A 15,928-nucleotide genomic window follows, 5' to 3' on the forward strand; every position below is an offset into this window, starting at 1 on the left:
TGGTATTTTTATGGGGATCACATTGAATTTGTAAATTAATTAGGTGGGCTTGATATTTTGATGATATTGAGATAGTATAATCAAGAAAAAGGTATGTATTTGTTCAAGCTTACTTTTAGGTAGAGTTTTCTTTGTGTAGGTTATGAAACTTTTTAAAGTTTAATGCTAAGTATTATTTTTTATTCTCTACCAATTCTTATGTCTCTAATCACTTTCTTTCATTCAGCTGCATTGGCTAATAATTCCAAAACAATGTTCAATAATAGTGGAGATAGTGGGTATCCTTTCCTCATTCCTGATCTTAGCGGAAATGTCTAGTGTATCCTCATTAAGTAGGAATTTGTTTTGCCTTTGTACATCACTTTGTCATTTTGCCACAGGACTTTGAGAGTTTTGTTTGCTTGTTTGTTTGTTTTGAAATCTGATTGTTTTAACACATTATGTCTTGGAGTAGATTTTTCTAAGTCAGTTTTTCCTGGTTTCTGGTGGATCCTTTCAATGTGTAGCTTCTGTTTTTTTGTTTATTTTCTGAAAAGTTGTCTTGATTTATAGTTTTAAAATGTTAGTTATTTTTCAGTGTTTTGATTATTTTCTTTGGACTCCAATTATATGTATATTTTGTCTTTTTTGCCTGTCATATATCAAACAATTTCTCTGAGACCCTTTTTACTTCTCGATGTCATTTTTATTTTTTTTGATAGGTTTCCTGTTTTTAGTTTCTATTATTAGATTTTCACTTAATTTTTCCATTATTCTCTCTTGGGTACCTTATAGTTTCATTATCAGTTCTGACATGATCTTATATGATTTCTCTTTTTCCTCTCTTTCTAGAATTATTTCACCTCTTGTTTTATTTTTTTTTTCTGTTTACCTCCACTCTCTTCTTATTTTTATATTTCTGATGTTTTCTTATAGTTTTAATTATTTATTTGACAACATTTAGTTGTTTGTAGTGCTTTATCACAGTATTCATCACATTCTTTTGGGAGAATTTTCATTAGCTGAAATTATTTGTTTCAAATTTCCATTTTTTAGGAAATATAATTTTGCTTTTTTTCTATTTGTTTCTAGATTAGAGTGCATGTTTGTGTTAGTTCTTTCCTATTCTATGTGGTTTCTTCTATGGATGATGGTATGTGGTCGTCATGTGCTATTTCTTTCATTTCTACAGGATCCTAACTGTACCTCTTATTTTCATCTTTCTCATATGGCCACATTTTTAAGGAATACCACCCTTCATGCCTGATTCTTAATCAGAAACAATGCTTCTCTGAGACTGTCACTTCCAGTTTTGCTCATTTTCAGATCCCTTCCTTTTAGCTTATACTGAGAATTAACCAAATCTCAACCATTTATTTCCGGGGGCGATTTTGTCAGTGTTTGTGTAATTCTCCAGCCTGCTTTACACTTTTTTCCCTAGAATTTCCTAAGGATCTTCACTGATCTCTGTACCTCAGGTTTGTGGTAGCAGATGATGGGTGCCGTTAGAACTGGGTATATTTCATTACTTGCAGGTAATTGATGGTGATGGTGTTCTCTGTCATGAGACTGAAGGTCTGTATCAGGTGTGGTTTTATTTCTTCTTCTTGTCGATTGTATGGTCTTTAGGAAAGGTTTTGTGGGAAAACTTGACACAAATAAAATATCCTTAGAAAGAGAGGAATTGTCCATACATGCATAATTAGAATGTATACATTCCTTTTATGAGAATTTTTTAAACATCACTAGATATCAGGCAATAAGCTAGAGCTACAAAGATAATTAGAACATGGTTTCCCCACATGAATATATTTTCAGGAAGACACCCAAATGCATAATAATTACAGCAGAGTGACACTCATGAAAGAATAGAGCATAGAGGGAAAATACCTACCTCGGGGAAAGTTTCATAGTGCTAATTCTCAAGTTGTGTTTTGAGAGATAAGTACTAGGTAGCTAGGTAAAAAAGATAAGAATATCTCCAACAGGGAAGCAAGTGTAGAGCACTGGGCTGAGGAAGAGCCTTGTGTTTTTAGTTCTGCACGTAGGAGTAGTAGCAGGTGAGATCTAAATGTTATTCAGAAACAAAATTTCAAGGGACAGTGCTAAGATGAAAGGACAAAACCTTTGAAAAAGGAAAATCATGACTATTGGAAACAAGGAAGATACTTTAAACTGATGTAAGACCGAAGTCAGGGAACTTACGAGGCTATTAAAATTTTCCAGTAAAAGATATTGAAGATCATGCCCAAGGTACTGGTAACAGGAAAGAGAGGAGACTATGGATTAGAAAAAAAACAATTTTTGTGATAGGATTTATCGGACCTAGTGGATGATTAGATATGGAGGATGAAAAGAAATAAAGGCAGGATGACTTGGGGTACGTAGGAAGAGATTTAGAATATATTTATAGTTAATATAATAGTGCCGTTAAAATGCCAAGCAAACTAAGCTAAGTTTCTCAGATGTTCATGAATTCACTGTGAAAATCAATCTCTTTAGACCGCATGTTTGAATTTCTTCATTTATTCCTCAAGTCTGTATCAGTTCAGTTTTATCATTCTTTTGATTATTTTCTGGGTCTCAGACTAAGTACTAAGTCTGGGAATACAAAATTAGACCAATGCCTTCTCATAAAATCTCATAACCAATATTAATGAATGCCTTCTACTTATCAGATGCTATATTAGATGATGATACAGGGCCACAGATGAGTTGAAAGCCTAGTAAGTAAAATGGACAGATTAAGAAATACCATAGGTGTAACCACAAGGTGAAATTTTGAAAAAAATACTCAAAAAAAAGGGTTCTACTTACATTTGAGTCTTTATAGAGTGTCTCATTTGATTAGATTTCTCTCATTTTCTTTGTTATGAATAATAAGAATTTAGGTTAACATCTCAATCTTAATTTAACAATACATACATTTTTATCATAATGCAAATCTAAGACATGCCTCTTGTTTTTTGCACTCCTAAGGGATAGTTTAGTTGTTAACTGGTTATTGTTAAGCCCCTCAAGTCCAAGTTTAGTAAAATAGTTTCTGTAATTTTATATATAATAAATAGTTACCTCAGAATTTCTGTTTTTGAAAATCTTTATAATACTAATTAAAGATCTGGAGTTCTTCAGGACTTTTTTTTTTAATTCTCAAGAAATAAGATTCTTGCTATTTGAAAGGGGGAAAAATGTAATTCTTTTAAAATAATGTTGAAATAGTCAGTTTCTTTATGAATTCCTGAAGAATTTTTAGGTTAAATCTATAGTGATAATATTGTTTTACCTCCTTTAATTTTTAAAACATCAAATGGAAATAGACATGGTGGATAATAAATCCCACAAAACCAAATTTTCTTTCCTCTTTTTTAAAAATTTTGATGTTATATAGTATTATAGTGATTGCTATGTTTTTCAGCAAAAAGGAGAAAGAGCAAGTTCATCCTATGTGTGAATGAACCTCAGGAAGTTGTTAATGGCAAATTAACAAAGGAATATGATTATAATTTAATTTCAAGTTTATAGTGAAGAGCAGAACAAAGAAAAACAACAGTGTAAAAATATCACTGGAAAGAATGGAAGGTGGTACAAGCAGGAAGATGCTTGTTTGTTAGAAAAGATTGAAAATTTTGAAAACTGAATGAGCGATTCCATGAAATTAATACTGAATATGAGAAAAGTGTTTTAAAATCTCGTTAGGAGATTAAGCTTATACCCTTCATGTTCAGAGTCGCCTTTTTGAAATTACAGTTTAACATTTTGTGCTGTCAATGATTTATTTATATGTAGCGTGCTATTAGTACCAAAAAGGGATCCGATCTATCTGCCTAGGAAACTATGGAAAGGCTTTACAGATTTGGTGAGCTGCGCTCTCTATGAGTAAGGAAAAGGATTAAGCTGATTTAAAACAAACAAATGAACAAACATACAAATATGTGGTTTTCTGAAGAAGAGTACTGCTATCTTCCCTGGTTCCTTGAGGGATTCTTTAAGGGGTGCTGGGTTTAAAAACAACAGTTTTACATCCCACATATGAGTAATACCATGTAGTTTTTAACTTTTCCTGACTTATTTCGCTTAACGTGATTATCTCAAGCTCCATTATGGACACAGAGGTCCTTCTTAGAAGTGTTATCTCTTTTAATCCTTACACCAACTCTGTGGATAAGCATCAGCCTACATTTTATAATGTGGAAACTAAAGCTTAGAGGGTTTAGTACCTTCACCAAATTATATAGCTAGAAAGCAGTGGAGCCAAAATTAGCATACAGGCTTGTCTGAATACAAAACAAGGCTGTTTGTACTTGAATTATTCTTCCAACCTCTGACTCTTGTTTTTATTCTCTTTTATAGGAATTATTATGGAGAAAAAATTGGCATCTATTTTGTCTTCCTCGGATTTTACACAGAAATGCTGTCCTTTGCAGCTGTAGTTGGCTTAGCTTGTTTTATTTATGGCTTATTATCAATGGGTGGTAGCTCAAGCAGGTAAGTTCAATTGAGTTACCTATAAATAGAGCAACTGTCTTGATCTTATACTAACTGAAACTGGTATTATTAATTCCCTGGCATTTGTTTCAGAATGTTTCTTTATGGCAGTAATTTTCCAAAAAAAAATGTTTCAGATAATTGATATATCTGAAAAAGACCCAAGCAGCTGCCCCTAACCCGGTGCTTTATAAAAAATCTCTATTTAATGATTAGTTCTAAAGATCCAGTTCCTCAAAGCATGACTTGACCTACTGCAGAAATTGCTTTGTTCTGATAAGAACAGCTTTGGAATTTCACTGAAACGTGCATCACGTTAAAAATAGCTTTGCTGTTCACTCTGCAGCATTGAAATCTGTGACCCCGATATTGGAGGCCAGATTATCATGTGCCCACTCTGTGATCAAGTGTGTGATTATTGGAGACTAAATAGTACATGTTTGGCTTCAAAGGTATGTATGTATTTGGGGATGTTGAAAAGACTTGTAATTTTCCTCCTTTTGTATTGTATTTGAAACTAATACTATTTGTGATGTTATTCTTGTTTTATACAGGTCTCCCATTTATTTGATAATGAGTCAACAGTGTTCTTTGCAATATTCATGGGAATTTGGGGTGAGTAAATAGTCACATAAAAAACAACTTTCTCCATATAACATGTTATATGACTCATCTGTATAACATATAGATGGTATACCTTACATACCAAAGGTGATTTCAGATCTTTGTGTCCTTGCTAGATTAGTACACCGATAGACCCCACTTCAATGTTCTTTAGTCCTTGGCCCAAGAAAGGCCCCCATTAATCATCTGCTCATTTCTCTGAGAGAAAATATAGTTTTTGAAACTTCATATGTATTCAGCTCATACTGTCTCTCAGCCCCATGGTTAAAAAACAGTCTCAATAAATAGTTAATTCAGGACGGAATATATATAATTATTCGGTGGCTAGAGGATATTGAGTCATGAATGCAAACTGGAGTAAGAATCAAAATAAATTATTGAGGGCTAATAAATCAGTGTTTGAGTCTGAGTTCCCTGTGGCTAATTCTAGTTCTAGCTTCCAGTTCCATTTGATAAAAATCTTCCATATAAAGTAGAATTGCCCTTAATTTGGGAAATGTTATAGTATTTCATATTTTTCATTTCACATAGGAAGTAGAGGTGTTAAGAAGTTCTCCCTACCATCAATGAGGTAAATATTTTCTATAAAAGTAACTCAGCAAGCAGAGGCCTAAGGACTTTTAAAACATGTTCCAGAATTTAGGGGACTCTGGAAAAATTAGGCTTTTTTTCTTTTCCAGTTAAAAAAAAAAAGTCTTTAACAAACACAAATATGTGCATTTAAAAACTGGGCAAGGGACAACATTAGCTTGATCCAGCCAAAACACAACATAATTTCTTGGTGTATATGTGAAGCAGAGGGATTTATGGGTTTCTGTCACTTCTGCTTGCCTACTATGGTCTAAAGAAAGCAGCCCAGATTCAAAGAGAATAGAAGGTAGAGAAACCTTAGTAACAATTCTTCAGCAACCCCAAGTTTGGTAAGTTGATGTATGAATGTCTCTTCATCATGTGGCTGCTATATCCTGCCTCATCGTTAATTGGAATCTGAAGTGAATGATAGGTACACAAATTAAAAGAAATGTAGTATTTTTTGATCACTTCCATTGAGAGAGATAGTGTACCACACTGACTTTATATTTCATCATAAATAGAGAAACCATAGAGCAGAACACTCAGCAACACTACAAGAGGTGCTATTGTCAATTAGTTCTTTCAGAAAAGTTTGTTGTAGCAGTGAATTGATTTATCTTTGGTTTTTGAGAATCCTATTCTGTGAAAATAGAACTGCAAGTATATTTGTTTTAGTACAAATACTAATCAACAAGTAAGCTGAATCAAAGGATTAGTTGGCAGAGGAAGTGTGAAGAAAACATTCTAGGTTAAAGGAATAGCACTAGTCCAAGAGATTGAGGCCTGAAAATAAAGTACTTTGTACTGGAGGGTAAGAAATGCTTATTTGTTTTTAACTTATTGGCTTGTTGGTAATTAAAATATATACCCATCATAGGAAATTCAAGTAGTATATAGCAACGAAAGAAAATAATGTTAAAATTACCAGAAGTAGAATTTCTTATTTTGGCCAGAATTTTTCATAATTCTTTACTCTGTGTATGGACATGTGCATTCATATAATTTTATATAAATGGTACAATATTGTAGTTTTAAACCTACTTTTTTATTCAACAAACAATAAATGACGGGACTCCTTCCATAGCAGTGAATATGTGGATGTGTGTATTTATGATTAAATAGAATTGTTTTTATGAATTCGTCATACTTTATCTAACCAGTTCTCTATTGTTAGATATTTAGGTCACTTTCACTTTCCCCCCAGTTTTATTGAGATATAGTTGACATATAACATTTTATAAGTTTAAGGAATACAATATAATGATTTGATATATGTACATATTTCAAAATGATTTCTAAAATAAATTTAGTTACTATCCATCACCTCAAAGCTACCACCTTCTATTCTTGTGATGGTACATTTAAAGTCCACTCTTAGTAACTTTCAAATATACAGCACAGTAATTTTAACTATAGTCACTATGCTATACATTATATCCCCAGAACTTATTAACCGTATTACTGGACATTTGTACATTTTGACCACTTTCACCCATTCCTCGCTACTCCCCCACTCCCATCAACCACCAATCTCTACCCTGTTTCTATGAGTTTGTTGGTTTGTTTTTAGATCCCACATATAATTGAGGTTAAATATTATTTGTCTCTCTCTCTATGACTTATCTCACTTAGCATAATACTCTCAAGGACCATTCATGTTGTCACAACTAAATGACAGGATTTTCTCTTTTTTTTATTGGCTGAATAATATTCCATTGCATATGTTTACCACATTTTCTTTATCCATTTATCCATTGCTGAGCACCTAGGTTGTTTCCATGGCTTGACTATTGTAAGTAATGCTGTAATACATGGAACATATATTACATATATACAGAGAGACAGAGACAGAGAGAGAATGAGAATGTGCTGGGGAATGGCTCTTATGTTTTTCTTAAATTTCCCTAAGGTATAACTGCTTGAACGATTTCCCTAGAAGACTGAATGATTTCAGTAAAAGACTGATTTTGCAATTCAGTGTTAGTAAAAAGTTAAGTTTAAATATTACTTAAAATTATTTTAATGAAGAGAGAGAGTAATGAACCTGAAATGTTTTTTGCATGGACTACTATCTAAGGAATTAACTAGAAATTTTATAGGAGTTATTTTAGCATTACATATTATGCCAACATTAATAATTTTATAATTTTATCATCAATCATAATAGTGACAAAAGAACCATCATGCAACCAATTTGGTATTTAAAAATAGAGGAAAAACTCAGTTATTTTCTCATTCACTTTATTTCTCCATCTCTTGATTATACTTGTTTCTGTACGTTTATTTGCCTATAGTCACATTGTTTTTGGAGTTTTGGAAACAGCGACAAGCCAGACTGGAATATGAATGGGACCTGGTGGACTTTGAAGAGGAACAGCAGCAGCATCAGCTGAGGCCTGAATTTGAAGCTATGTGTAAACACCGGAAAATGAATCCAGTGACTAAGGTAGATTGGGAAACCGAAATGGGCAGCGTATCTCAGTGGACACACCGCTTTGGGTTACCTCTCAAATAAAGATGTATTACAGCTACTCCTCCCTGCCACTAGATTATTTTGAAGTAAATCCAAGGCATCATATCATGAAATGCATCATTTTAATACTAAGTGAAATAAAAGAAAAATGGAAAAGAGTGCGTTATGTGGTGGGCTTTGTATACATGGAAATGATACTAAATTAATATGCAAAAATTATATTAGTATCATATCAAGATAGTGGGCTTATGAATGATTGTTTTATTAGACCAAATTTTATTCAATGAGCCCCTTTTAATAGATTATAATGGAAAGGTCATTGCATTGCTGTCTAGGGGTGGAAGTCTGTATTTAGAGAGTCTTAACTGGCAAACCAACTATATACTGTGACTGAGTAGTTTGACATTTTTTTCACGTGAAAATGAAAGATACTTTGTCCTCAAACACCAGACTCTTGGCACCATATTCTTAGAGTTCCTACTTTTCTATAATCTGTAATCACTGTGCTACCAGATGCTATCAAAGAGAGCCATTCATATTTCAAGAGATAAAAAGAAAAAGCCGGCCTATAGGCTTTGCCAAAAATTATTGACAGTAAAAACCAGATGTACTGAAACTAATTGAAAAACAATATATTTTGATTCACTGTTAATCATCCACTTAGCTTTAATGGTTTTGAAATCAAGAGTTTTGTTTTTCTTTTTTTAATTACTTTCAGGGCTTCTTCAGTGGTTAAATACAATGAAGATGCTCACATTTGAGTCTCTATTGGGAACACATACATGCATGTATGGACACACACATGTGCACACACTAATATGCGCGCGCGCACACACACACACAAACATTCACGTTGGATGCACACATGCACATAATCACATGCACGCATCCTAGATTTCGCTTGAGCTCTTCTTGGACAGCTTCCTCTACCTATTTCTACTCAGCCCTGAAAATACACAAGATGTAAAATCTTATATTTTAGATAGAATGGTATGATTTAGATTTCTGACCATATCTATCTTTTTGTTATATGACAGTATTCTTTTGGATAAAATCTAAATGCCTCTTTAGGTAGCTTAAGAATGTTAGCTGATGAAATTAACATATCCCATTAATAACTTTAAAAGCATGAAAATGGAAAAAAGTCTGGGCCCCTGAATTGTGAAGAACAAGACAATCTTATAAATATAAAGAAGGCATTCTATTTATTATCCTGCAGAACAATTACAGAGCAATTCAATTCAATCAATTCAATTTAACTGAGCTAGAATGAAATTGTAACATTATTAAAGCATGTCTGCTTAAGCAGCTGCCTTCATGTTTTGACTTTGTTTCCTGTCTACCAGGCCCTGAATACCACTCTAATACAACACACAGGAAATAGCGTGTAGTGTACCCATATCTCATACCATGTATAAAATATGTCATCTAAGAGCCCTGATGCTTTCTACTTAAAGAGAAGGAACCATTGCTAAAATGTAGCTTTCCATGAGCTGCACTGGACCCTTTCGGGAGGTTGTTACTTTAACTGGTTTTTGTGACTGACTACTTCTTGGAGTCCCAACTTTGAGGGCAGATTTTAAATTTTGCTGTGATTTCTTAAAAATTACAGGAGATGGAACCTCACATGCCTCTACATCGTCGTATACCGTGGTACTTTGTATCAGGAGCCACGGTAACGTTATGGGTGAGCATTTTTAAAAAACATTACCATTGCTTTGACAGGCAGTCGTATTAGCGTTATCTCAATAGTTGTATCTGAAATGGCTCTTGAGTCCTTTCTTTTCCCTTTTCCTCCACAGTCTTTTTTATCTTGAGTAGAGCTCCTATGTAAAATAAGCTGTAATTTACATGGATATTCTGCAATTAAACCTTGGAAAATAGCTGGGGGTGGGGGGTAGAGGAGCTTTGTCTTAGAGCCTGTCCCTCCCTTCTCCCAACTATTAATTAGGTGATAACTTGAAACCACACCAGTTTAACAAACAATTTGATTGCAGATTATTTGGTTAGTTTTCTAAAATTATTAATTTATCTTTACCTTTACTTAAAATATATTTACAAAATGAAAAGAAACCCCTCAAACTATTAAGGTTTATTCTCTCACTGAGATAAACAAGAAAATGTTACTTCTACTTCAAGAATTTAAGTATCACACCTCATTGTGAGGGAGTCAGGTTTTCTTCATGCCTTTTAGCTAATAGGGTCCTTGATCACAATCTATTTCCTGCCCTCCCTTTTCCAAATTTGTGCCCTCTTACAGTTGGATTTTAATTTTAGGAAAAGAGATAATATTACCCTTTGAGAGTTTATCAAGTTGAAGTATATAAAATTAGGAATTGTGGACCATATTTAACCTCATCAATTCATATTGTCCCATAATTTATCTTTAAAATTTCTTGTTAAAATACTTATTTTCTATTTTAAATACATGTTTTCTTAGATGATTAAACAATCGCTGAGGAGAGAGGATAGAATAAAGCAAGTAATAATGAATTTGGAACACACCTTGAGAAATATTCTGGAGTGTGGTCCCAGAAAGATTATTCTTTTATTTCTAGTATTCATTCAATTTGATTCAGTTCCTCAACTTTCAGAATAAAATATTCCAGTTTATTAATATAAAGCCATCCCTATACCTTTGTGTTTTTGCAATATGGGAAATGTATAAAATTTCTAGCAAATCTTACAAATGTCTAAACTATCAGGCATGTCAGACCACTAATGGCAACATTCTAAGAGGAAATGGACTACTATCTTTAAATGTATTTTTCTTGGGAAAGTAAGTGATCTTCACACTATATGTTTAACTATAGTCTAGAGCAGAGGTTGGCAAATATTTTTTGTAAAGGCGCCAGATATATTTTAGGCTTTTTGGACCACAGTCTCTGGCATATAACTGTCTTTGGTTTTCTTTACAACCTTTAAAAACTCAGGAAAAAAAAAAAAGAACATTCCTAATTCAAGAGCCGTGTGAAAACCACAAGCAGGATTTGGTTTTCTGGCTAATTTTCTTAACTCTTGCTCTAGGATGGGCTTTGAGGATGGGCCATGAATACTTTTCTGTTTTAGGCTTACTCAGCTGCTACCATACGCCTTATTTTTAACCCTTTTAACTTACTGCTGTTCATTTCCTGCCATCTGTGGTGTGAGAGGCTGACTTGGTTTGCTTTTCATGTCAGAGCTGCTAAGTGTAATATAATGAGTTGAAGAGACTAATGTATTTCAGATATGTATGCAGCACAGCGCTGCAGAGACCAGAATGACCAACCTGTGTTTTCCTTCCCCAGATGGCTCTTGTCGTTTCGTGTATGGTAGCTGTGATTATATACCGCCTGTCAGTCTTTGCTACATTTGCCAGCTTCATGGAAAGTGAAACATCCTTGAAGCATGTCAAAAGTATCCTCACTCCTCAGATAACCACATCACTCACTGGATCATGCTTGAACTTTATTGTCATCTTGTGCTTGAATTTTTTTTATGAAAAGCTGTCTGCCTGGATTACAAAAATGGGTAAGCTGACCAACTTATTAGTGTGACTCTGAAAAGGGGCTCCTATCAATGTTCTATATCCATTTTGGATCATCCCTCAGGGAGTTAATTTTTTTAAAACACATTTTAAGGCACTTTTGCTCTATAGGTAGACCCATAGCCTGATACTTCAGAATCCCACAATAGCTACATTCAGGCCATTATTGTGGAAGCAGGAAGTACTAAAAAGAAAAATTAAGACACTATAGATCTTTTTGAGTATTCTCATTTCCCTTGATGTGTTTAGTTGAATTCTAAGTAAAATCTTCACTTTTCACAAGACACAGATACTTTTTATGTCATGTGTATGATTTTCACCAAGTATATGGTTTTGAAAACCATCATGAGAAAAATAAAACAATCAACTTCTCCCAAATAAAGATAATGTTTAGCCCTTCTCTTTTCAATTGCCATGTCTTAGAACCTGGATTATTTTCTTTGTAAAATATTAAAATTTCTCCTAAAGCCACAAGGGAGGGTAAAGGGGCAGATTCAGTCAGGGAGAGTAGCACACAGCACAGCTGGGAATAGATCAGAGACGCTACCCAAGGCCTCAGCTTCTCCTCTGAGGGCTCCGCCCAGGAGCTCCCCTCTGCCATCTCTGCCATTGTGCAGTGACAGCATCCCCAGTGGAACCAGAACGAACACATTTTCACGCTACACTGGAGGAAGCACTGGGAGGCAGCTCTCACCAAATGTTATCCTCCAGTTTTGAGTTCTTTTCTCTTAATTTTACTTCATTTTCTTTCTGCAAGCAACAGCAAAAAAAAAAAAAAAATATATATATATATATATATATATATATATATATATATATATATATATATATAGCAGATAACATCTAAAAGTGAAATACTTAAAAAATAGTAGCTTTCTTCAATGAGAAAAATCACTTGTGTTCACTTAGGAGTAGTGTAGGAATGCAACTAAATTTCACTAAAATGGAGGTGTTATCTGTATCTCTAGAAGAATATGTTATTATACAGTATTGCTGAAGATGTCATGGATTTGGTTGGATCCGCTCATGCTATTGAGAGATCATCAGCTCAGAAAAACATACTTCTTTACCTTTGTATGCCTCCTGATGCTTTATTGTAGTGTGACGAATTCATTAAATGATAGATCACAATAAGGAGAGGGAAAATGTGTGGTATTACTGCCACCATTTGCATGACATCGTTTTCAAAATTTACATAACTATTTAATTTATAAGAGAAAAACACAATTTTTCTTGGAAATCATTCTCTGCCCTCGATATAAGTTTACTTTGTTAAAACTGGATTGAAAACAGATGCGAGAGAGCAGAGAGAGAGAGATCTAATGCATTTACGAGATATCATATAGCATATGGGAATTTTAAAAAGGCTCTTCAGTCTAAAATGGGGGTGAATTCCATATTCTGACTATGTGACTCCAGGCAAGTATTTCACCCCTCTGAATGTAATAATAACTGCTTCCTGGGCTTCTCCAGTGGTGAGATTAATACAAAGTCTCCAGAAAGCCTAGCACAGATCTATAGTTAACTTAATATTAGGGTCTGTTATGACCAGATTGGCAAGCATTTCAACAGGCTCTCAGAATAATATGACTATATATTTATTTGTCCCAGAGATTACAAAATTTACAGAGAAACAGGAAGGCGCATTATTAAACCTTGGTGGCTTTTTTTTTTTTTTAACCAGAAATTCCTCGAACTTACCAGGAGTATGAAAGCAGCCTGACCTTGAAAATGTTCCTGTTTCAGTTTGTGAATTTTTACTCATCCTGCTTCTATGTAGCTTTCTTTAAAGGAAAGTTTGTGGGCTATCCTGGAAAATACACATATTTGTTTAATGTGTGGAGAAGTGAAGAGGTAAGATTCTCTTGAGAGGTGAGACTTGTGGTTTCAATAACTCAGAGTTAACTAAATACCGTTTTGTGTCCAGCACTAACTCAGATATTTTCAAGTTGCAAGAGAAGTCTGACAGTGACTCTGTCCACAAAGAATATTGGTCCTTAAAATCCATGTCATCTGATAGCTCTTCCAGTTCTTTTTTGGGCAAGAAGTTATATTATGCTTATTGTATGGTAGTGAAATGTGACCTATGAAAGGTAATAAGTTAAGTTCTATATTCCAGAAGGCTTCCTCTGAAGGATGAATAATAGAAAGGGCTCCACCATGAGTAAAAGTTAACCGGATCACTGGTTTCCAAACCTGACTGCATCCAAATCACATGGAAAAAAAAAACAACTTCCAGCCCTAACCCAAACATATGGAAGCATAATTTTCTAAGAGTGAGATCCAGAAATCTCTTAACACATTCCAAACATGAACCTAATGGAGCTAGCTAGCCTGGCACTGGTCTGTGATCACACTGGGAACAATTGAGATAAATATCCCTTTATATTCTTTAATAGCCATTCCAACACAAAACTTCAGATTCTGTCTGAATTGGGATTTCTTTTGTTGCAAAAGTTCCATCTCTCATCTTTCATTTCTTTCTGCTCTTCCGGCTCCTGACTAGTGTGACCCTGGAGGCTGTCTCATAGAACTGACAACCCAGCTGACCATCATCATGACTGGGAAGCAGATCTTCGGAAATGTGAAAGAAGCCATTTATCCGTACGTATGACTTAAAAGTTTTTGCTTGATTTAAGTAACCATGAGAGATTTCTCTGTAATTAGATGGAATTTTTCGGTTATCATTGTGCCTACGTAGCAAATGTTTAAGTTGACAAAATAATTTACCTTTAATCAACAGTCAAGAATTCATTAAGGTAATACAGGTTTTTAAATATGCATCTTTGTAGCTTGAGTCAAGTTGAGGGAAAGGTAATCATTCCCCTTTCCTGGGAAGATTCCACTGAGAAATGTAAATGTTATATCCTCTGTAGATTTTCTACATGTTGCATATTATTTCCAAGATAAAAAATTGAACTCTGTGAAAGTACTCATTTTTCATGGACACTTCTAGGAACAAAAATTGGTCATGAATGAAATGCTGGTACATGAAGGGATTGATATCTGTTCTAAAAGCATAGAAATAATTAATACATTAGAAAAAGAGAAAAATAAAATGACAGTTGATCTCGAATGTAAGATGAAAATTTCCATGGACAAAAAGAGAAAATATATTAAGCCTATAATCCTGTAGGGCTCCTACTTAGAAAATGACAGTGTCAGAGTTTCGCACCTGCCATATAAAGTGGGCTACAAGTGCTTTATTTAACATAAGTGATTGACCAGTTTAACTGTATCTGAAGCCAGGGACTGTATTATTCTCCCTTATTCATAAATGAAGTTGAAAACACTTTCCTTTTCATTCTTACCTCCCCTCTGCACACACATAGTTCCGTAGTATTCCGCAGTATTTCATGTACTGGCAAAGAATATAGACTTATCCTTTCAGATAGTATTTGATATCCCTATATTGCCTTTGAGGAATAACTTCAAACTGATATTTTAAGTCCTAACTCTAGATTGAGAATCTGGATGGCAGAGTGGAGGTAACCTCTAAACCAAAAACAAGAGGGAGAGTAAATATGCACAGAGAGGAAAAGAGGAAAATAACAAGGAAGTAAAAAAGAAAAGAAAGAAAGAAACGAGTAAAATTAAGCCTGCAAACCAAAATTTCAAAACTTATGATGAGATTTAATACTGCCAAAGCTGCAAACAAAATCAGGTTTTAGAAAATAAACTTACTCTAGCTAGAAGATTCTAGCAAAGCCTAAAAACATAAAAGGAGATTATACTGTCATTAAAAATGACCAGGAAATAATTTAAATAGAAACACGCAAATGAAACAGGAACAAATGAATATAAGATCCATCTATTGTATACATAAAGAATACAATAGATGGATCAAGTACAGACTGAACACAATTGAAGAATGAATTCGTGAATTATAAAACAGTACTGAGATATTCCCACATTGTACAATGCAACAGAGCAACAAAGGGATTTAAAAAATTAGTAACAGGAGGCTATATTAATAGGCTTTCACATTAATTCACTAGTAGCTCCAGAAAAAGACAACTGAGTAAAGAGTGGGGAAAAAATTCTTTGAATAGGTAATTACTGAAAATCTTCCAAAAACAAAGAAAAGCATGAGTTCCAGATATGAAAATGAATTCTGAGTATGAAGCAAGATAAATTCACCAAGATGCATTATGAAGCAACAGAACATCAGAGATAAATGGATAATCTTAAAATCTTTCCAAAGAAATAGAAATGTCATCTACACTGTCAACAGATTTCTCAGTAATAACATTAGATACAAAAGACAG

General features: G+C 33.9%; 1 protein-coding gene across 6 annotated transcripts in view; it reads left to right on the plus strand.

Moving 5' to 3' along the window:
• The window catches only part of ANO5 (anoctamin 5), an 80,508-nt gene that overhangs the window by 49,019 nt on the left and 15,561 nt on the right, over positions 1-15,928 (plus strand). For all 6 annotated transcript variants that reach the window (XM_016138483.2, XM_036220804.1, XM_036220807.1 and 3 more), the window contains 8 exons: positions 4,330-4,464; positions 4,811-4,916; positions 5,019-5,079; positions 7,956-8,107; positions 9,747-9,821; positions 11,422-11,644; positions 13,345-13,514; positions 14,167-14,264. In XM_016138483.2, coding sequence (XP_015993969.2) covers positions 4,330-4,464; positions 4,811-4,916; positions 5,019-5,079; positions 7,956-8,107; positions 9,747-9,821; positions 11,422-11,644; positions 13,345-13,514; positions 14,167-14,264 — 1,020 coding nt within the window. The remainder of the gene's footprint in view (positions 1-4,329; positions 4,465-4,810; positions 4,917-5,018; positions 5,080-7,955; positions 8,108-9,746; positions 9,822-11,421; positions 11,645-13,344; positions 13,515-14,166; positions 14,265-15,928) is intronic.

Source organism: Rousettus aegyptiacus, unplaced genomic scaffold, assembly GCF_014176215.1.
Source record: "Rousettus aegyptiacus isolate mRouAeg1 unplaced genomic scaffold, mRouAeg1.p scaffold_m13_p_5, whole genome shotgun sequence".
In the NCBI taxonomy this organism is placed as follows: domain Eukaryota; kingdom Metazoa; phylum Chordata; class Mammalia; order Chiroptera; family Pteropodidae; genus Rousettus; species Rousettus aegyptiacus.